Source organism: Gopherus flavomarginatus, chromosome 3 (assembly GCF_025201925.1).
Source record: "Gopherus flavomarginatus isolate rGopFla2 chromosome 3, rGopFla2.mat.asm, whole genome shotgun sequence".
Lineage (NCBI taxonomy): Eukaryota > Metazoa > Chordata > Testudines > Testudinidae > Gopherus > Gopherus flavomarginatus.
The window spans coordinates 26,186,725-26,210,592 of record NC_066619.1 but is presented as its reverse complement, the minus strand read 5'-3'; the positions used below and the strand labels follow the sequence as shown (position 1 = coordinate 26,210,592).

Below are 23,868 nucleotides of genomic sequence, written 5' to 3'. Positions count from 1 at the left end.
TGGGAAGCTTTATCTTCCACACTATGATCTTTAAGCTTCTGAAGTATGAAGCTTCCCTTGTTGTCCATCCAAAGTGCACTATTAAAGATTGTGATCTGAACCTCTGCTTTTTGCAGCCCAGCATCTCCCATGATTCTGATGTATAATAGGCTGCTTCCTTCCTCTTTGCAGTTCCAGAGGCATTGTGATGTAGTCTCTGCTGGCCATGCCCCCTTTTCTGGTTTTTCACCAGAATTTCTACCTCCATGGCAGCATTTAGTGGCTGTTTGCTTTGCTCATCGCCATTTCCTTTGTTAACTTTACTTTTTCAATTCATTTTTGAAGGAATAACATGCAACTTTATAATGCTTGTTCCTCTTCTCCTCTTCCTCTTTCCTGGGTCAGATAATTGGTAGAGTGATGGTTTCAACCACCCAGATCCACCACTGTAGCAACCTCCTCTTTTAGACTCCTCGAAGGCAGAGCATACGAGCAGGAACCTGGCAAAGTATATGCAGCATTTCCCTATTTGAAACAATATTTACAGGTTCTGCAAGAGTAAAATTATGCCTTCCCTGTTCACAACAAGCCAGACTGACATATTGGATACCCCACCTGCCCTGAGGAGCCACAACTCCAATGCAGAAAAGCCCAATCAGGAGCTTCCCAGACTTTCAGGAGGCAAGTATTAGGATTAGGCTGTTAAGTTAAGAGAGTAAGTCCTACAGAAGACCTGGGCTGTAAGGGAAAAAACCCTTAAGTGATCCAAAGTCCCTTCCAGAACTGATGGGCGTCCTCAGCTCCCTGGGGAAAGAAGCAGGACTCCTACACATCTCTTCCTTAGATGTTTCGCAGAATTCTTAAAAAGAGACTCTCTCTCACAAGCAGTGGAAATGGGACCCAGAAAGTTAGTACACAGAGGAAGACCTATCTAGAAGGCTCAAGACTCTCAATAAAAAGGGTCATGAGAGACTGTGCCCTGCCCGTAGCATTGCAGGGATCCCTGTAAAACAGGCAAAAAGAGCCAAAACACCCTGGAAGCACAAAAAGGGAAAGAAGATATAAAAGATCTAAGAAATATTTGTATACATTCTCCTCTATTGAGGAGGGAGAATTTCCTGATTCAGACGCTGAGCAGGTCAAGGAGTTAAAAACAAAGGTTTCCTCCTCCTATACTATGTGTAGGAAAATGGTATCTACCATATATATCTAACCAGATGAGATATTAGATGAGACACCTAAGAGCAAATACCCACCAGTCTAATTCTAGCTTGAGATGGCAGTTCTGCTGTACTCTTCCCTTATAGATGTAATCAGGGATGAATGGGAATACCCTGATGAGGGAAAGAGTGTAAGCAGTCACAGACTTAGATACTATAAGATGCAAGAGCCAAAAAACGACAACACAGAAATATTAAATGTTGATGCTGTGGTGGTGGTAAAGGATATGATGATCCCATCAGAGGAGATGGAGGTTAGCTTTAGGAGGGATTTTGAGGCTTCCTTGGCCACTGAGAGTATTCCTGGTCACTACCAGCTTTTCAACAGCTGCAATATCTTCTACAGCATGCACCCTCCAAACCCACAGGTACTCTTGACAGAGGTCAATCTATTGGGGTGGGGGTGGTGTGGAGCACATTGAATCACAGAAATGTAGGACTGGAAGAGACCTTGAGAAGCCAACAATTCCAGCCTCTTGCACTAAGGCATTACCAAGTAAACCTAGACCATCCCTGACAGGTGTCCATCCCATTATTAAAAACCTCCAATGTTGTGAATTCCACAACCTTCTTGGAAGCCTATTCCAATACTTAACTACCCTACTTTTCCTAATCTCTAACCTAAATTTCCCTTGTTGCAAATTAAGCCCATTACTACTTTTCCTGCCTTAGTGAACATGGAGAACAATTGATCACGTCCTCATTTTAACAGCCCTTAACATATTTGAAGATTGTTGCCAGGTTCCCCCATAGTCATCTCTTCTCAAGTGTAATCATAGACTCATAGACTCTAGAACTGGAAGGGACCTTGAGAGGTCATAGAGTCCAGTCCCCTGCCCTCATGGCAGGACCAAATACTGTCTAGACCATCCCTAATAGACATTTATCTAACCTTCTCTTAAATATCTCCAGAGATGGAGATTCCACAACTTCCCTAGGCAATCTATTCCAGTGTTTAACTACCCTGACAGTCAGGAACTTTTTCCTATTGTCCAACCTAAATCTCCCTTGCTGCAGTTTAAGCCCATTGCTTCTTGTTTTATCATTGGAGGCTAAGGTGAACAAGTTTTCTCCCTCCTCCTGATGACACCCTTTTAGATACCTGAAAACTGCTATCATGTCCCCTCTCAGTCTTCTCTTTTCCAAAACTAAACAAACCCAATTGTTTCAGCCTTCCTTCATAGGTCATGTTCTCAAGACCTTTAATCATTCTTGTTGCTCTTCTCTGGCCCCTCTCCAGTTTCTCCACATCTTTCTTGAAATGCGGTGCCCAGAACTGGACACAATACTCCAGTTGAGGCCTAACCAGCACAGAGTAGAGCGGAAGAATGACTTCTCGTGTCTTGTTTACAACACACCTGTTAATGCATCCCAGAATCACGTTTGCTTTTTTTGCAACAGTATCACACTGTTCACTCATGTTAATCTTGTGGTCCACTATGACCCCTAGATCCTTTCTGCCATACTCCTTCCTAGACAGTCTCTTCCCATTCTGTATGTGTGAAACTGATTGTTCCTTCCTAAGTGGAGCACTTTGCATTTATCTTTATTGAACTTCATCCTGTTTACCTCAGACCATTTCTCCAATTTGTCCAGATCATTTTGAATTTTGACCCTGTCCTCCAAAGCAGTTGCAATCTCTCCCAGTTTGGTATCGTCTGCAAACTTAATAAGCGTACTTTCTATGCCAACATCTAAATCGTTGATGAAGATATTGAACAGAGCCGGTCCCAAAACAGACCCCTGCGGAACCCCACTTGTTATACCTTTCCAGCAGGATTGGGAGCCATTAATAACTACTCTCTGAGTACGGTTATCCAGCCAGTTATGCACCCACCTTATAGTAGCCCCGTCTAAATTGTACTTTCCTAGTTTATCTACAAGAATATAGTGCGAGACCGTATCAAATGCCTTACTAAAGTCTAGGTATATCACATCCACCGCATCTCCCTTATCCACAAGGCTCGTTATCCTGTTAAAGAATGCTATCAGATTAGTTTGATACCATTTGTTCTTTACAAATCCATGCTGGCTATTCCCTATCACCTTACCACCTTCCAAGTGTTTGCAGATGATTTCTTTAATTACTTGCTCCATTATCTTCCCTGGCACAGAAGTTAAACTAACTGGTCTGTAGTTTCCTGGGTTGTTTTTATTTCCCTTTTTATAGATGGGCACTATATTTGCCCTTTTCCAGTCTTCTGGAATCTCCCCCGTCTCCCATGATTTCCCAAAGATAATAGCTAGATGCTCAGATACCTCCTCTATTAACTCCTTGAGTATTCTAGGATGCATTTCATCAGGCCCTGGTGACTTGCAGGCATCTAACTTTTCTAAGTGATTTTTTACTTGCTCTTTTTTTATTTTATCTTCTAAACCTACCCTCTTCCCATAAGCATTCACTATATTAGACATTCCTTCAGACTTCTCAGTGAAGACCGAAACAAAGAAGTCATTAAGCATCTCTGTCATTTCCAAGTCTCCCATTACTGCTTCCCCCTTCTCACTGAGCAGTGGGCCTACCCTGTCCTTGGTCTTCCTCTTGCTTCTAATGTATTGATAAAAAGTCGTCTTGTTTCCCATTATTCCCATAGCTAGTTTGAGCTCATTTTGTACCTTTGCCTTTCTAATCTTGCCTCTGTATTCCTGTGTTGTTTGCCTATATTCGTCCTTTGTAATCTGACCTAGTTTCCATTTTTTATGACGCCTTTTATTTTTGTAGGTCATGCAAGATCTCGTGGTTAAGCCAAGGCTTTTGCCACATTTTCTATCTTTCCTAACCATCGGAATAGCTTGCTTTTGGGCCCTTAATAGTGTCCCTTTGAAAAACTGCCAACTCTCCTCAGTTGTTTTTCCCCTCAGTCTTGATTCCCATGGGACCTTACCTATCAGCTCTCTGAGCTTAACAAAATCCGCCTTCCTGAAATCCATTGTCTCTATTCTGCTGTACTCCCTTCTACCCTTCCTTAGAATTGCAAACTCTGTGATTTCATGATCACTTTCACCCAAGCTTCCTTCTACTTTCAAATTCTCAACGAGTTCCTCCCTATTTGTTAAAATCAAGTCTAGAACAGCTTCCCCCCTAGTAGCTTTTTCAACTTTCTGAAATAAAAAGTTGTCTGCAATGCAGTCCAGGAACTTATTGGATAGTCTGTGCCCCGCGGTGTTATTTTCCCAACATATATCTGGATAGTTGAAGTCCCCCATCACCGCCAAATCTTGGGCTTTGGATGATTTTGTTAGTTGTTTGAAAAAAGCCTCATCCACCTCTTCCACCTGATTAGGTGGCCTGTAGTAGACTCCCAGCACGACATTACCCGTGTTTTTTACCCCTTTTATCCTAACCCAGAGACTCTCAACACTTCCATCTGCTATTCCATCTCCATCACAGTCCAAGTGTGTACATTTTTAATATATAAGGCAACACCTCCTCCCTTTGTCCCCTGTCTAGCCTTCCTGAGCAAACTGTACCCATCCACACCAACATTCCAGTCGTGTGTATTATCCCACCAAGTTTCAGTAATGCCAACAATGTCATAGTTGTATTCACTCTCTTATAATTTATGTTCCTTCTTTTAAGACATCACTTAGGGCTTGATCCTGCAAGGTGCTGAGCACTCTGGCTTTGGGGGGAGGGATAGCTCAGTGGTTTGAACACTGGCCTACTAAACTCAGGGTTGTGTGTTCAATCCTTGAGGTGGGCATTTAGGGATCTGCGGCAAAAATCTGCCTGGGGTTTGCTCCTGCTTTGAGCAGGGGGTAAGACTAAATGACCTCGTGAGGTCCCTTCCAACCATGACATTCTACAATCAAAAGAACTTAAAGACTTGCTTAACTTTAATCATGTTGGTATTCTCATTGACTTCAATGGGCCTACTCACCTGGCTTAAAGTGAAGAATGTAAGTGAGTGCTTTGCTGACCTTGCAGGATTGAGCCCTTAGTGAGGGATGATATTCTCTGGAGCGGCTATTTCTTTGCTAAATGAGATTCTGAAAGTGCATGAGCGATGCTGCATGACTGGAACCAGAATCCTTCCTATCCCAGGTGACTTCTGAGAAGTTAAAAGGGGACATATACAGTTGAATGGAGGGTAGCTTCTGAGCCTGCAACTTAAAAATGAACCGAAATTATTTCAAAACAAATACAGAACTCTCAGTGATTAACAGGCAAAACAAGGAGACTCAACAATGACACACAGTATGAAATAAAGTATTTACTTTTTTTTACTTGCCATGACCTGTGTTCCAATTTTGAGCTTTCCGTGCAAGAGGTGAGTATATCACAATGTTGTAGCACCCCAGTATTTGTGAACTTATCTCTGAAGTCTGATGCTGGCCATGATGACGAACCTGTCCCTTAGGGCTCAATTGTGAGCTCAGCTGTGCACTCCCCACAGCAAACACTACACAGAAGGAGGGAAAGCATCATGTCTAGTTCTTTAACCTTTGTCCATAAATCAAATTTTCTAAACATTTTATTATTTTTTGTTGCTGTTGCTCTGGAGACTCTCAAATTTGTCCATATCTTTCCTAAATTGTGGTGTCCAGAAGTGGACACAGTCCTCTAACTGAGGCCTTGACAGTGGTGAGTAGAGCAGGACAAATACCTCTTGTCTTACATACAAGGCTCCTCTTAATGCACCCCAGAACTGTATTAGCTTTTTTGCAGCTGCATCATATTGATGACTTATTCAGTTGGTGATCCACTATAATCCCCAGATCCTTTTTGGCAGTACTACCATCCCAATGTATTAGTTATTCCCCTTGTATTAGTTGTGCATTTGATTGTGCAATTGTGTATTTACTGGTCATCTACTGGTCATCTACTGCCAAATTATCACAGTAAAAGTCATGGGACAGCCATCTGTTCCCTCTTTTTCAAATGCAGATGCTTAAATACAATACAATCCCTGCAACTGTTCAACTTAATCAAAGTTTGAAAGTCAAATAATTGACTCAAATTAGAAAAAGAGCATAATCCTAAGTAAACAGCACCAACCCTGGGACCTGCTTCTGTATTCCCTATGTACCCAAAACTCCCATAGGCTTGGGAGATTTGCCTGAATGAGACTGCTGGAGTTATGTACTGTTTATGTTGTAGTCACAACCTAAGGTCCCAAAATGATCATGGTTCCATTTTACTCGGTACTATAGAAACACACAAAGATATAAGGTCCCTGTCCTAAAGAAATCTCAACAGGCAGCAGTTAATCTTCTGATGAGAAATCACTGAGCCAGCAACTCAACTTTTCTGGCTGCCTTGCCTCAGGAACAGGACAAGGACCCCATTGTGATTCTGAGAGTTACAATCTGCTCCCCTGGTTTTGCCAGCCTTTTTTTGTGGCGTAGCTTGTTTCTTCCTCTGCACCGCTCTTCTTCATATGAGTACGATAAGCAGTTGCTTTCCCTCCTTCTGTGCAGTGTTTGCTGTGGGGAGTGCACAGCTGAGCTCACAATTGAGCCCTAAGGAACAGGTTCGTCGTCATGGCCAGCATCAGACTTCAGAGATAAGTTCACAAATACTGGGGTGCTACACCATTGTGATATACTCACCTCTTGCACGGAAAGCTCAAAATTGGAACACAGGTCATCGCAAGTAAAACAAGGTAAATACCTTATTTCATACTGTGTGTCATTGTTGAGTCTGCCTGTTTTGCCTGTTAATCACTGAGAGTTCTGTATTTGTTTTGAAATAATTTTGGTTCATTTTTAAGTTGCAGGCTCAGAAGCTACCCTCCATTCAACTGTATATGTCCCCTTTTAACTTCTCAGAAGTCACCTGGGATAGGAAGGATTCTGGTTCCAGTCATGCAGCATTGCTCATGCACTTTCAGAATCCCATTTAGCAAAGAAATAGCTGCTCCAGAGAATATCATCCCTCACTAAGGGCTCAATCCTGCAAGGTCAGCAAAGCACTCACTTACATTCTTCACTTTAAGCCAGATGAGTAGGCCCATTGAAGTCAATGAGAATACCAACATGATTAAAGTTAAGCAAGTCTTTAAGTTCTTTTGATCGTAGAATGTCATGGTTGGAAGGGACCTCATGAGGTCATCTAGTCCTACCGCCTGCTCAAAGCAGGAGCAAACCCCAGGCAGATTTTTGCTGCAGATCCCTAAATGCCCACCTCAAGGATTGAACACACAACCCTGAGTTTAGTAGGCCAGTGTTCAAACCACTGAGCTATCCCTCCCCCCAAAGCCAGAGTGCTCAGCACCTTGCAGGATCAAGCCCTAAGTGATGCCTTAAAAGAAGGAACATAGATTATAAGAGAGTGAATTTAAAACCAAACAAACATGCAGCTAGTTTGTTTTTTCATCAAAAGTTTATTACATTATTCCATTACAGTTATGTCATACAGAGTGCTTGGATTATCCAGAAAATGTATCATTTCCCTCAGTTTCCTTCAAGCAAGTGAATCATGTCTGCTAACAGCTGCTTCTCATTTTTAAAATGACGGTGTTAACCAAATATGCAATGTTTCAAATTATGTTTGTTTCTGTTTCCCTGAACTGCGGATCCTGCAGACAGCAGTTCTTACGAGCTTAACACAAAGGTAGATAACCCCCAGGACAGACCCTGACAGGAACAACAAAGTAAGTATTGCTGATACCAGGATTGCTGAAAGGTGTAAGGCTGGAGGTGAGCTCCTCCCCTTGCCTGGAGGACATGCTTTATCCATCGTCCCAGGCGTTGATCTGGCGGGAGCGGGCGGGAGTGATGAATTGTGCTCAGAGACATCACTGCAGATTTATACCTGTGTGAAGAGATTAAAATGCAGAGACTTGTGGTTATTAAATGATCATAGTTGAAAGCATGGCCAAATGAAGTTCTAAGCTATTGCTCCTGGGCAGGGTTAAATTAAAGCAACTTGGGGCCCCAGCCACACCCATTATGGGACCCTTCATGGCCTGGCTTTGGCTCTTCTTGGGGTGGCAGCTGAATGGGGCAATTCACAGCCTTGGACCAAGGGGTCATGCCTGCCTGAGTTTGCAGTTATGTCTTGTAGGTTCACTTTTCATCTGTAAGGCCAGGTCTGTGCTAAAAAGGTAGGTAGATCTAGCTACATTGCTTAGGGGTCTGAAAAACTCATGCTCCTGAGTGACGTAGTTTAAGCCAACCTAACTCCTGGGGTAAACAGCACTAGATTGACACAAGCATTCTTCTGTCTTCCTGGAAGAACCTCACTCATCGCTGTAGTGTCTGCACTGAACCGCTACAGCAGCAGAGCTGCATCATGGAACTCCAGGAGTGGGGCCCCAGGCAAAGGTTTGTAATGTCTATGTCTTAATCTAGACCTGCACAAGGCACTTTAGTCATTGTGAATATATATATATTTATTTGTAACTTTAATGTTAAAAGCATGTATAGAAAATCTGATGTAAAGGATCATCGTCTAATAACCCACTGGCCTCATTTCCCACAACATTTGCTTTCAAAACGTGTGATTTTTGAGGCTTGAATGATCCAGTTTTGAAGGGGCATAGATACTCCATAATGCGCAGTGAAAATAATAACCAATATGTGCAATGAAAACAAAACTGAAAGCCCTGAAAGTGGGGCACAGCTTTTGAATATCTAAATTGTTCCAGAAACAAATATGTGACACGTAATAACTTCACTGGCTACAGCTGTGTACTATGGGCCCAATCCTGTGAGGTACTGACTCCTAACAACTTCCCATTGACATCAACTGTAGTTTTGGCTGCTCATAACCTTAAACTTAAATACATACATTTATCTGACATTTTTGGCACTGACTTCAGGGGGAGTGGGAATGGGCCATAAATCAGCCTTCACCCTGTTCCCATTTAAATCAATGGTAAAATTTCCGGCCTTAAATACAATAGGAAAATTCAGATCTATAACTTTCTCTTGCTGCAACTCCATTGGTGGTAGCAAGGGTGGAACCTGTAGTTAGGATTAAAGTACAGGGGAGTTGGGAGAGCAGAGTTTTCCTGTCTTTTCTCCTCCATCTAAGGAAGCAGTGTTTCCCCACAACTCTTTCCCCCCCCCCCCCCTTGGATGGAGAGGTGAGCTCTCCCTCATCCTGTTTAGATCTACTTTAACAACTGCTTGTAGGAGTAGAGCATATCATGACAAAAGTGCCTGCATCTTGTCTATGCTGCACTGCTGCTTTTGTTAACAATAGTGGAGAATTGTGGATCCAAACTATGCCAATGTAGGCCTCATACCACTGATTTCACAGGGAACAGAATCAAGGCTTAACTACTGACAGGAACATACCTTTTGTCTTCTATAACTTGCTTCATTATGCGAGTGAATTTGTCAGCTTTAAGCTGGTCTATTCGGAGAGCAATGCCCATATTTTTGGCCTCCACTCGAACCATGTTGTCATGCTGGTCTCCAAAAAAGGGTATTCCCACAACAGGGACCCCATGATAGATAGATAGATAGATAGATAGATTCCATCAAACTGTTCAGTCCCCCATGGGTAACAAGCAGATGAGCCATAGGATGGCCTAAACCAACATAACATTATGTCAGTGGATGAAATTTCAGTGTTTGTGCAGGATTTAAAAGTAATAATTCTTTTGATTTCTATTCATGAATGCGTAGCTTTATAACTTTATTACTTGTAGTATAATAGTGGCCAGAAGCCCCAATCAAGATCAGGGCCTTATTGTGCTAGTGTAACATTTGATACACCTTGGTCGTTGGTGGGCAGGATTGAACCTGGGACTTCTGGAGCTCAGTGCATGAGCCCCTCCTGCTTGAGCTAAAAGCCTTAAGGCCCTTAACTAAGGCTGTAGAGCAGACTCATTAATCTCTAAGTAGTCTTGGTGCCACTTGATGGGACAGAGTGCCACACTTAGGAGGTGTGTGGGTTACACCAGGTATTGTAAAAACACAGTACGAGACAATCGCCTACCTTGAAGAATTAATAATCTAAATAGACAAGACAGTCAAATGGTGGCGGGGGACAGATAGAGGAACTATAATAGGTAACTGTGACCATTTGGGAAATCTCTCTCTGTAAAACTTGTGAACTCTAGTTAGATTTTATGAACCTTGTATGATTATGCCTCAGTGAATATTGAATCAGCCCTTTGTCGACAGGGACTGTCACCCACAGATAGAGAGCTGTTACAGGAACATCCAAGCTCATTAATATTTGAATAGGTCTACCTTGGCTGTACAGTGAGTTGGCTATAAGGAGTAGCTGAAAGGCAATAAAGTAATTTTTTCCATTCTGCACTTGAGTTGAGAAGTAACCAAAAAATGGATCACCTGAGGGCTCACCTTGGTAACATGGTGGGACTTCGAGGCTGACCAGCAGGGTCACCTGACAGAAGGGACAGGAAAGTTATAGGAAGACAAGGTCTACTTTTAGGGCTAGTCTACACTGGCAGCACTTTAACGTGCCTTGTGTGGTTGCAGTGCTCAATGAGGGGCACAGCTCCCAGCACTGGGAGCACAGCTACCAGCGCTGGGACACTGTTTACACTGGCACTTTACAGTGCTGCAACTTGCTGTGCTCACGGAGGTGTTTTTTCACACCCCTGAGCGAGAAAGTTGCAACGCTGTTAATTGCCAGTGTATACAAGCCCTTAGCAGTGCACACTCTCACTGACCAGAACAAGAAAACAAGACTCAACAGGAGGAAGGAAAGAGGAGAGAAGGATCTTGGGACCCTGAAAGGACTGATCTCACCTGTCCAAGACCCTTTTGGGTTTTGAACACTGAAGGCATGTGTTTTGTGTGCAAGTTTTGTTGTGTTTCTGCACGGATCTGTAAGTCTATGTTTTTGTATGAGTAAAACAGAGAGTATGTTTAAGAGCTTACTTTTCAAAGCCTCTGAGGTCCTTGCTTGACTTCTCACATGTCCCCAAATGGGGTAAATTGTAAACTGGAATGTCCATCTGGGTGGAGCTCTGGGGAAGGTGGGTTTTAGCTACTAGGGAGACTTGAGTGCTTCAGCCCCAGGCTCGGGGATTTGCTTTATATAATGAAGAACAGCTGCTCTTTGTACTGGATGTTTTATCCTGTTACATGCACTAAGTTGGAGGGAAAGATATTGCAATAGATCTTAGATACTTTCACATGAGCTGATATGTTGTAAGAGTGACCACCTCTGTGAGGGAACTATGCAGATAGAAAGTGTAAATGTGAGTACTGAATGTGTAGGGGATGAGATCCTGTTCACAGTTCCAAACGGAGAACAGACAGTTTAAATTGTATATGCACAACCAAACCTGCACTCAGGTGGATTATCACAGGATACATATGTAACTTTGACAGATCCCAGTTGTCAGCAGGCGGGATCAAACCTGGGATCTCTGGAGCTTAGTGCATGAGCAAAAAGCCAGCAGCTGTTAGCTAAGGTTGTAGAGCAGACTCATTTGATCTCTCTCTTTAAATGGTCTCGGTGCCACTGGATGGGACAACACCACACCCACAAGGTGTGTGCGTTACACATAGATCTGCTCATTCCCTGTTTAACCCTTCTGAGCCTTACAAGTTATGAGTCTGGTCCTGCTCTCATTGAAGTGAATAGGACTTTTGCCTTTAGCCTAATCCTGCTCTATGAAGGCTATTTGTATCAATGGATATTCCAGTGGAAACCTGCGAGGATTCCAATTTGCCCAAATACACAAGCATATTTCAATACCTATTGTCAGAATTTTTCCTAGATTTCAGCTACTGTGTTCCTTACGTATCAGAGGGGTAGCTGTGTTAGTCTGGATCTGTAAAAGCAGCAAAGAACCCTGTGGCACCTTATAGACTAACAGAGGTTTTGGAGCATGAGCTTCCGTAGGTGAATACCTACTTCGTCAGATGCATGTCATCTAGATATTCACCTACGAAAGCTCATGCTCCAAAACCTCTGTTAGTCTATAAGATGCCACAGGATTCTTTGCTGTGTTCCTTACCTAATAGATCATTCTGAGGGATCCAATCTGCAATTTTCACATTAGATGCCAATTTCAGCCTTTTGGGCCATTTGGAATGCTGACACCTCCAGATCACTCCTTGGGACAGGTGGGCAAAAGCAGTATTCATCTCCTGTAGTACTTCCAAGAGTGAGATTGAGGATAACATTGAACCCAATGTCACAATGATAAAACCATCTTCTGAGTTTGCTATGAAGTCTTCAAGCTCCTGCACAAACGAGACACAACCTTCAAATCCTAAAATGAGTTCAATTACATTCAAATACTGTAGCTGCTATCTTTAAATGGCATTCACTAATTTCACGATCTTATTATAGTTTATCATTTTATAGCATTTTCCATCCAAAAAAATCTCAAAGCACTTGTCAAACTTTTATTACACCTTTAAATGCTCCACCAAGGTAGGGTAACTATCTATCTGTAAAAATGGGTATAACAATAATCTAATCTAAAACAAAGAGGTTAATGTTCAAATTTTCAGCAGTGGCCTCAAATTTGCATGCCTTAAATTCTATATGTCCTACTTAGACCAACTTAGGACCTGATTTTAATAAGGTGCTGTGTATCCACAGCACCCATTGACTTCATCTTCCAATACAAGTTTACTCACTTGAGAGAGTGGTTTGGCAGGTTTGGCTAGTAAACCTCCAATATACACAGTATTTGGAAGAAGCAGATGTGCAAATTCAAAGGAGAAGTCAGTGTTATAAATCCATAGTTCTGCTTTTAAGTAGAGCTCAGATAAAACAGGTCTGGACCCTGCTGGGAAATGCTCCTTGATGACATTTTCAAATTTGGTTTGGACTTGATTTTGTACTATGGCTGAAATAAGAGACATTAGACAGTTCTTCTCGCTGCCCCAGAAGTCCATGTGGTCAGCTAGTTGGAATAAAATACTGGGACATAGGACAGGGTGCTAGAAATCCCAACTTGTGGTCCATTAGCAAAAGTTCCAGGAAACACTGCAACAAAAGGCAGGCCTAGTTTCTCTGCAACCAAGAAGGAGCAGGGATTAAAACCATCAACCACTGTTAAGTCAAACTTTTCATCCTTCAAGGAATTCAGGGTCTCTGATTCGTTTAGTATGACGTGACACTGATAGGCCAAGTGGTTCATGAAATCCAAGTAACGGCTGAGGTCCTCTCTGGGGAAAGATAAGACCATTTAGTTAAGTACTACAGTTTAAGCCTATATTTCCACACAGGGGTATATTCATCTGGTGGCTGAGTGTAAATCCCTGCACACGTTATTGTCATTGATAAATCTCTGCCATGCGAATTTAAATAGGTAATATCTAACTCTTGTATATCACTTTTTATCAGTAGATCTCCTTTACAAAGGAAATCAGTATCACTGGCCCCATGTTACAAATGATGAAACTTAGGCACAGGGAGAGAAAGTGACTTGCCCAAGATCAGCCAGCAGGCCAATGGTAGAGCCAATAATAGAACCTAGATCTCCTGTCTGGTGTTCTATCCACAAAACACAATGCACCATTATTGGGTTCAGTGTGCAGGCGCTGGGCGATATTTGGTGGCCTGTGATATACAGGAGGTCAAACTAGATGATCTGTTGGTGCCTTCTGACCTTAAACTCTGACACCAGGGGAAAGAAATGTAAAGAGTAACAACAACAAAAAATCAATGAGACTTAGGCACAGGTCCTCCAATGTATTTAGGTGCCTAACTTCCATTGATTTCAATGGGAGTTAGGTGTCTTAACATCTGGATCTAGGCCTTAGCCTAGATCTTTTGAATATCCCACCCATATATCTTCCAGCTGATGCCTATACAGAACTCTTCTTAAAGCTAAAGGAAGTTACAGGCACAAAGAAGTGAAGATAGCTCCTAATACGATAATTCTGAATAGAGTTGTGGAATTTAATAGGTCAGTAACCTACAGCCATTGTTCCAGATAAACTTGTAGCTCAAGCATCCTTTCTCAACTGTGTCCCATGCAACAACTGTTGTTGTTTATATTCTAATGGCATTTGTATTCTGGTGGCTGAGTTTGGGTACCCTTGTGCTCAGCACTGTGCAAACACAAAATTGGAGTCTGTTCTCATTTTGGTTGATTTATGCTACTGCTTAAACTGGATGAAGTTGCAGCAAATTACTATTACTATCACACCAAGCTCTGCAGTTTTGGGGCTTGATCCTAAGGCATCAGTTCTTGGTTGACGTGCTCAAGAGTTCAGTGCAGGCTCTGAGTCAAAAACTGTATCTGCATTTGGGTGCTGGCACAGCCCAGAGATTCCTGCATCAGGTTCAGCCATCGTGCAACCCAACGCAGATCTGCTGGAACTGGGGGAAGGGGGGGGCAGATAAGCCAAGATTCAAAATAAGCCAGATTTTCAAACTTCTGAACTGTCCCAGTGACCACTGTTTCCTTTCCTTCTCCCCAGTGCAGGGTCAAGCTCTTAATGGTTAGACAGTGCTTTGCCATGTTTGTCAGTTACATTCAAGGATCAAATTATCTACTATTGTCAATGGATGAAACACCACTGCAGTCAATGAAATCACACGCAGAGAAATCGACACTGCGCTTCTGAAATTAGGCTAGTAAAAATGCAGAGCAACTTCACATCTGCAAAAGAGAACTGGGATTAACCTTCTACTTTGACAATTTATTTAAAGTGCAGTGAATGTAGAGCTAATTGAATGATGGAAGAAATTTTGTGACTTTTTAAATTAATAATTCATAATCTGCCAATCTGATTAGCTCTGGGCCTTTGTCCATGACTTGGGGCTCCTGGTGCTGACTTTTTACCTTTCAGGGAGGCTCCCGCCCTACATATGTGAGCAGGAGTGTTTTGGCTGATTTGGGGCCATCGCAAAGGAGGCGAGCCGTCTAACAGATTTGAATTCTCCCAGGTTAGTCAGTGCTGTGTTGACCATTAATTCAGGGACATAAATGGTTCATAGGCCTTGAGCTAGCCCTCTGTGCAGGGATGAATTCTGGGAAGCAGGGAGACAACAACCAGAAATTCTGAACCTTGAAGCAGAAGGTAGAAAATTTCATACAGACTGAAGTAGTTACTTCCGTATCATTTCATGCTTCCTCTGTTTCTTTGTTTTGGTCCTCATTTGGGTCTTAGCCCCACATTTGAACCTTGGCCATAAAGCAAGAACTACAATGACCAGCCTGAGCACCACACTGTGAAAAGTTCTTTACTTTGGGGGAGAGAAGAAGGGAAAAAAAAAAAAGGCTGTACGGGGTAGGTCTAATTTTGAAATGAAGAACTTGGTTTTAATGAATAACCTAATTCAGTGCAATTTTATCTTGCAGCAGGTATAGCCAGGCATAAACATTGTATTGAACTGTGTGGGTCTGTGAGAGAGAGATGGAGTCCAGTCACTCAAAAACTCTATTTTTAAAAGCCCTCTTCACTATCCCAACTGTAATAAACAGGAATTTGATATTTTTAGCTATCAAAAATGGCAGAGCTTTTTCCAGACAGTTTAAACTCCTTAAGAAATTGTGCATAATAATGATGATAAAGTAATACCTGCCCTTCAGAAAATCCTCTGTGTAGTCAGCAAACCACTTCTCATATTCCTTGAGGTAGTCCTGGCTAGCAGACCAAGTTGTAATTTGGTAGGTATCGGGCCGCTCATATTTTCGCCTTAAAAATATGCATAATTAAAAAATTAAACATTTTCCTTAAGCACATCTACATTTAATACAACCTTAATTATTTTTTTGTACAGCCTTATTGGAAAATAAGATTAACATTTTTTAAAAAAGTTAATCTGACTTAGAAATTAATAAGTAGTTTATTTTTTAACCATCCAGGTTTATAAGGATGGGAATCATCCAGTCCGTCAAAGTCCCACAGGAGGAGAAAAAAACTCTCTGGAAACTCACCCTTTTTATCCAAATTTACCCAAATTGTTCCATCTGATAGTTGCTCCCTCCACAGTGGAACAGGCACAGATTTGGCCCACATAACCCACCAATCCCCCAAGATTCATCTGAATCTCAGGTTTAGCTAAGAGATATGATGGGTTATACAAGCTCCATCCTTGGCAACCTGGGAGTAATGAGGGATTGTGGGCTCAGTCAGCCTTTTCCTGCCACACCTGTGAGAGATGTCAGAAGTGGAGGCAGGAGCTTAAAAAGGGAGAGCACAGCACAACAGGTGGCAAACTAGAGTGGAGAGCAGACTTCCAGTCCTCAGCTCCTGGAAAAGGGCTGGTTGAAGGCAAAAGCTCCTTGAGCAACTGTTGCCTGTTGCTCTGCACCCTCCCTAAAGGAAAGGAAAGAGTTGATGTGGCAATTCTTGTATATTAGCCTGTGAGTCCAGTTGGGGCCACAGATTACCAGAAGCCCTCTGATGGAAGAGAGCTTTACCATACCAATGGAACAGTTTTGTTCATTTCTTTTTGAGTTCATTGCCAACCCTGAAAAGGGCAGACTGTCTGGGACTGAGCATCTTATGACTGGACTGGCATGGTGGAATGTCTGGATATTGCAGACTAGAGGCCAGGTGAATGCAGAAGCCCACCTTGGGCCTTAGGGGGCAACCTGGGCAAGAAATGCAGTGCCAGGGTCCAGAGACATGTATGCAAAGACCCTGTGCTTTTCCTCAGGCTACAGGAGGATTCACCTCCTTCTGGCTACCTGGCACCATGGTTCCACAGGAGACATGAACATTCACCATGAGTGTGAGTGAGGTTACTGACATGCGTGTCCAGTCTGTCTCCATTAGAACATTGCTGTAAGCAACTAACTCTTGTCCCCAAAGTACTTTGTGTGTGCTATGATTTAAAAACCCTAATAAACCCCAAGTAGTCCAGAACACTCCTAGATGTTTCTCTTCACTGACGGCTATTGTCCTGCCTAATTCTGTTCCCTACAGTTAGCACTTTCACAGCTTGAGCTGTCATTTAAAAAAATGTTCTTGCAGGATTTTAAAAAAAATATTTTTAAATGGCTGAGGCATTTTTTGCTCACATTTGCCAAAAATAGTCACCTGAAAAGGCGGAAAACTCATCCCAGGAGCTGAATGTTTTGAAAAGTTATGAGAAATTGAAAATGGATTTATAATGGAAAATCTTAAGGACCTTAAATATGACAAGAACTAACTGTAATAATGATCAAAGAGCCTAGCTTGTACCTGCTATGCATATGCTTTTACTAGTTATATATAATATTTATATTACTTTGGTAATAAGCTCTTCTGAGAAAGGTACCTTTACCTGGGATCATCAGGATGCCTGTCTGTAGTAACATCCTGACTTCATGACCTCTATTATGAAGGACTTGTGAGATTTCATCCATCATAAGATAATGGCTTCCTCCTATGGATTAAAAAAAAGATGACAGATTATGCAATTTCCATTTTAATATGTAGATAATGCTGACAAATGCTGATAAGTTTGGCTTCAAAAGCAGCAGCAGTAAATGGCGACATTTGCAGTGATATTTATTTATAGTTTAACTATGCAAACAAGCTAAGTTGGGCTAAATTTTTTTCCTGTGGTAACTCCATTTAAGACAATTGGCCCAATAGTGTCGTGTTTTTAAGACAAATGTGTCCCTACCCTTTTTTTAAATTTTACTTTTACAAATTGTAAAATGCTAATTTTATAGACCTCATACTGTTAAAATCTAGCTGACCATTTTCTATAGAGCCCATTGAGTTATTTGTATTGCAGTAGTGCCCAAAAGACCCCAATCAGCATCAGGGTCCCATTGTGCTTGAGCAGTACAGGCACATGACAAGATATGAAGCCAGAGCCTTAGCTGGTGTCCCTGGAGCTATGTCCAAGTGCTGCTTAATGTAAGTGGGAGCTAAGAGTGCTCTGCAGCACTTCACAGCATCAGGCCCTAAGCTCATGGGGCTTGATCCTGTACTACTGAATTCAGACTGACCTGGCCCATGGCCGAACTTTAGAGACTTGTTAGGAAAATATGTAAATGAATAGAGCTTCAAAATGTAAGTCTGTATTGTTACAGGTAGAAGGGTAGATGTTTGTTCAGGTCTTGTGATGTCAGCAAACAAGTCTTGTCTATTACTATAGCTTTAATTCAAAGATCAAAAAAGGAATATTAACATTTATGATGATACTTGAGTGAAATAGTATTATTGTATATATGTCTCTTTGAAGGTTGTGGTAACCTGTATCTCAACTGTTTAATGGATAAATTAGCCTGTGCTAATTGCCAGGATGTTTGGGAGAAGGAGAGTTAAGTCTATTGTTTTCTCAGGCCAAAAGGCTGCTGGAAATGTATAAGAACCTTGGAACATGATCCTTCTTCATCTCAGATCTGCTTTGGGTTTCAAGAGGGGGAAACCTTAAACCACAAGGATTGAGATCCCCAGTCACTGACTGGAGTCACCCTGAATATGGACATTGGACTATAACCTATGGACTATTTCTAAAAGGATTTTGGCAACTACAAGCTCATCTCTGCTATGTATCTGAACCTCAAGAATTGAATTCAAGTCTATATATATATATTGATCTTTTAACCAACACTCTATCTTTTTCTTTTTTAGTAAATTTTAGTTCAGTTAATAAGGATTGGCTATAAGCTGTATTTTGGGGTAAAATCTAAGTTGTATTTGGACCTGGGTATGCGGCTGATCTTTTGGGGTTGAAAGAACCTTTCTTTTATATGATGAGATAAGATTTTCAGTAATCATCATCATATCTGACGTGTGTCTGGACGGAGGCCTGAGGCTGGGCACTTTAAGGGAACTGCGTTGTTTAAACTTCTGAGTAACCAGTGAGGTACTACAGAAACTGTTTTGTGCTGGTTTGGTAAACCTAGCTTCTGGGGTTTGTCTGCCCCATTTTGTTTGCAGTTCACCCTAATTGAGTGACTTCAGCTGGCTCCCACAAGCGGCATCGTCACACATGCAATCTGGGATGGAAGCAGCAGTCAGTCTGGAAAAAAAAAACAACTTCAAACAAGGTGGGGTGAGTTGTGCCTCTCTGCTGTACAAAGCAGTCTGCTTTGTGTGTGTCTGTTTTTGGTCACTGTGTGTTCTTGTTCTGTGTTCTAAGAATAAAAGTAGTGCAGCCTTTCAGACAGAGTATTTCCTGTTTTTTTTTTTAAATCTAAGTTCTCTGTTTTGTTTGTGTACCGTTAGGGTGACCAGATGTCCCAATTTTATAGGGACAGTCATGATATTTGGGATTTTCTTATATAGGTGCCTATTGCCCCCCACTCCCTATTCCAATTTTTCACCCTTGCTATATGGTCACCCTATATGCTGTGAAGATAACAGTGACCCACGCCTTCCTCCTCCAACTCAGTGGATTTGCAGAAGAGACTCCTAGCAGCATCCTTCACTCTAGAAACATAGGTTTCTAAGGGGCTCATGTTTTGTAGTGTGGATTCATCTCAGCTCTATCCCTCGCAGGGCCTCTGAAAAACCTACTGAGCTTTGACAAAGGTTTAGAGAAGGGGGCTCATACTGCATTGACAGACCTCTGATTCCCATTCCTTTACTCCCCTACAAGTTGCAGAATAGAAGGCCCTGAGTCTTTACTCAAGCAAAACTCCCACCGAAGAACTTCACAGCTGGATCTGGTTGTAGTTGGTCTGGGTGGGGGAAACAAAGATTGTGAAGGGATTAATTTGGTTTTATTATCTCCATTATTTTTCACTAGTCAGTACATGAAGTAAGAGAGAGTGCTTGCTGTTCCTGAGGCTGAAGTGAGGCATAGCCAGGGGATATTTCCTCACAAGTCTAACCAGCTAGTTATAGGGACATTCGCTGAAGGTCCTTGGGATCTGAGTTACTGGTGCCAAACTTGCTGTGCATAACAAATATTTGCTGTAACCTCAGTTTAACAGTCCTCCTTACAGTATGACAGAAATAACACTCCTATCCCGGCAACAAGTCTAATGACAAGGAAAGTAATCCAGAGAAAGTTCACTTGGCTAAATTCCCAGCTAACAAAACAACTGTGACATTCCAAAGGAATGAAAAAAGGCAACGTTAACAAAGAAATACACATTCCAGAGCAAAAGTAGATCTGAATGCTGTGCAGTCATATGGATTTAAAAAAGCACATTGAACATTGCAATACATGTCCTGTAAACAGAGCTCACACCACATACCAGGCATAAGGCTCTCTTTGGATAAGTGTCTTTTGGCCAGCTAGTGTAAGGCTCATTTGAAGTATCACTTCTGCTCTTTCCCATTCCTATCTACTCAGCCTTCCTCTTCTTTGTCTCAGAGCAAAACAGTCTCCCAGTTTGACCACTCCTTTAAAGACATGCATTGCAAACTGTCCCATTCAAGAGAAAAAAAGCCCCTTTTTTGACTTGTCGGAAAACATGCATTTGCTTTAAAAAGCTTGGAAGATTATGCAAGACTCTTGTGCTGTGCTATCCCTTGGCTACCTGAGCACTCACCGATGAAGGAGAGAATCAAGATCTTGAAGGCTTCAGGGAGTAGGAAATGCAGCAGGAAAAGCAAAGCGAGAAGCGGCCCTCTCCCTCCAGCCATCATCCTGCAACAAGCCACACCTCCAGAACACAAACAGGCAGACTTCCCTGGACCACTCATAATGCTGCACTGCCAAACTCTAGTCAGGGAAGTAGATTATGCCGTGTGTGTGTGACACGCAGAAGGAAACCTTGTCCATAACCCATTCAATATCTCAGTTGTGGTTTGCAAAACATGGAGGGCAGTAAGCAGCATGGAGTTAGTTTTACATGGAGTTTGTATAAATCCTAGCAATTGTTCCTGCTCTGAAATCTACGAAAAGTTCCAATGCACTATGCTTTATAAATAAGATCAGTTTAAGTCAAGCTTAGAACTAACATAACAAATAGAGAGAGCAATGTTGTGTAGGTTCATTTTGAACAAGGACACGAAACAATGACCAAAACATGAATTCACAGTAGCCTTGTAAATGTGTAAAATATGTAGTGACTAGAAAAAAGATGGTAGGGAACAGACAGTATATGTGCAATGTGTGAACAGCTTGTGATCTGTATAGAGATTGACAGAGACCTGTGGCACCTTATAGGCTAACGGACGTATTGGAGCATGAGCTTTCGTGGGTGAATACGTAACATGCATCTGATGAAGTGAGTATTCCCCCACGAAAGCTCATGCTCCAATAAGTTTGTTAGCCTATAAGGTGCCACAGGACTCTTTGTCCCTTTTTACAGATCCAGACTAACATGGCTACCCGTCTAATACCTGTATAGAGATTGATTCCCAGAAACTAATGAACCAGTGATAGATTATGTGATACAATGTAAAACAGAAGGCACATGTCACAGTTTGCTTTAGAATGGATGTATAAATTCCTTTATCAAGTGATCCATTCCCTGTTATCCGCTCCCAACTTCTGGCAGTCATGTTTAGGGGCAACCAAAGCATGGGGTTGCATCCCTGACCATCTTGGCTAAGAGCCATTGATGGACTTATCCTCCATGAACTTATCCTAATTCTTTTTTGAACCCAGTTATACTTTTGGCTATCAGAACATCCCCTGGCAATGAGTTCCACAGGTTAACCGTGTGTTGCAGATAAATCTCTGCATTAAGCATCTTCACATAACTTTCATATGACTTTGTATTGTGCCTCTATTTTCATACAACTTTGTATCAGATCCTTTATATAGGTAACTTTGTATTGACCCTTGGTATAATGTTTAAAAAAAGTCTTTTTGCTAGGAGTAGAATAAGATCTCCCCCTCCCACTTTTAATCAGTTGCTCCGTTGAATGAACGAGGTGTGAATGAGTAAGGTGTGGAAGGCAAGCACCTCCAGACAGCTGCAACAGTTGAAGAGGGCATGGAAACCAGACCCAAGAACAATAAAACTTGTCAAGTGGGCTCACTAAAGAAGAGCAGACATATTGATGGCCTTGGAGGTTAGAAGCAAGCACCTTTTTTTGAAAACACTCTCTTTGAACAGCATTGGGACAACACCCAGAAAGAAGCAGCACAAAGGACCAATGGATAGATACAGGTTTTGAATCTGGTATGGATTTTCATGAGAGGGAAGCTGCTATAAATGTGAGGTGTCTTGCAGAGGACCCTGGGTCTCATCTTGTCAACATGGGAGCATCGATCCGGATTGGCAGAAGCCCGGCTCAAACCCTTCCCCATCTAACTCACCTGGCCAGTGAAGTTAAGGGGAGCAACTAGTTGGTAACAACAACAAGACACCGTATGCGTGTGTGTGTATATGTGAGTGCATGAGTGTAATATGTATCATATGCATATGATACAGCATTGATTAATACATGTATTACCAATAAATGTGGCTCTTAGCCTTGTTCCCCCTGAAAAGATCTTGTGCAGTACTTTAAATACAACAGTGTTGTGTGAAAAAGTACTTCTTTAGGTTAGTTTTAAACCTGCTGTGTACTAATTTCATTGGATAACCCCTAATTCTTGTGTTATGTGAAGGGGTAAATGATGCTTACTTTCGCCACACCATTCCTGATTTTATAGTTCCCCTTAGTCATTCCTTTTTTAATCTTAACTGTCCTGGTTTTATTAATCTCTCCTCATATGGAAGCTGTTCCATACCCCTAATCATTTTTGATGCATTTATTATTACATTTTCCAATTCTAATACATCTTTTTTGAGTTGGGGCAACTAGAACTGCACATACTAGCGCAGGTAAGGGAGAGAGCCTTATTAGGAGAGCAGCAGCCATGAGCCAAAGTGTGGGTACCATGGATTTATATAGTGTCATTTTGATATTTTCTGTGATATTTATCCCGTTCCTAATAGTTCCTACTATTCTGTTAGCTTTTTTTGACTGCTGCTGCACATAGAGAACTAGCCACAATGTCTCCAAGATCTTTTTTGAGTGGTAAGCAACTAATGTAGACCCCATCCTTTTGTATTTATAGTTTGGAAAACATAATCCCACGTGCATTACTTTATACTTATCAACACTGAATTTCATCTGAAATTTTGTTGCCCAGTCACCCAGTTTAGTGAGAACCCTTTGTAACTCTTCACGGTCAGCTTTGGACTTAATTATCTTAAGTAATTTTGATCATCTGCAAACTTTTCCACCTCACTGTTCAACTTCTTTTCCAGATCATTTATGAATATTTTGAAAAACACAGGCCCCAGTACAGATCATTGGAGGGTCCCACTGTTTACCTCTCTTCATTGTGAAAAATTACCACTTATTCCTGCTTTTTGTTTACTATCTTTTAATCAGTTCATGATTTATGAGACCATCTTCCCCCATATCTCATGACTGCTTCTTTTGCTTAAGTGCCTTTGGTGTGGGACTTTGTTAATGGCTTTCTGAAAGTCAAAATACACCACACTGACTGTATCACCCTTGTTCACATGCTTGTTGACACCCTCAAAGAAATCTAATAGATTGGTCATGCACGAGTGTCCTTTAAAGAAGCCATGTTGACTCTTTCCCCCAACATGTTGTTTTCATCTTTGTATCTGATAATTCTGTTCTTTACTATAGTTTCAATCAGTGTGCCTAGCACTAAAGTTAGGTTTACCAGCCGGTAATTGCCAGGATCGCCTCTGGAGCCTTTCTAAAAAATGTACATTATTTATCTGCCAGTCAGATACAGAGGCTGATTTAAGCAATAGGTTATATAGCATAGTTATTAGTTCTGCAATTTCATATTGTATTTTCTTTTTTTCTTGGGTGAATACCATCTGGTCCTGGTGACTTATTACTGGTTAATTTTAACTATTTGTTCCACAACCTCCTCTATTCACCCCTCAATCTGGAACTGTTCCTCAGATTTGTCACCTAAAAAAATGACTTTTTTTCTTCA

General features: G+C 41.7%; 1 protein-coding gene across 1 annotated transcript; it reads right to left on the bottom strand.

Moving 5' to 3' along the window:
* Positions 1-7,633: 7,633 nt before the first annotated feature.
* On the bottom strand, positions 7,634-20,585 carry LOC127046572 (UDP-glucuronosyltransferase 3A1-like). Its single transcript, XM_050943746.1, is given in 11 exon segments — positions 7,634-7,793; positions 7,796-7,956; positions 9,447-9,625; positions 9,627-9,682; positions 12,095-12,323; positions 12,726-13,000; positions 13,003-13,280; positions 15,624-15,740; positions 16,214-16,364; positions 17,317-17,418; positions 20,492-20,585. Coding segments are annotated over 11 exon segments (1,749 nt in total). The 3' UTR covers positions 7,634-7,686.
* Positions 20,586-23,868: the final 3,283 nt, after the last annotated feature.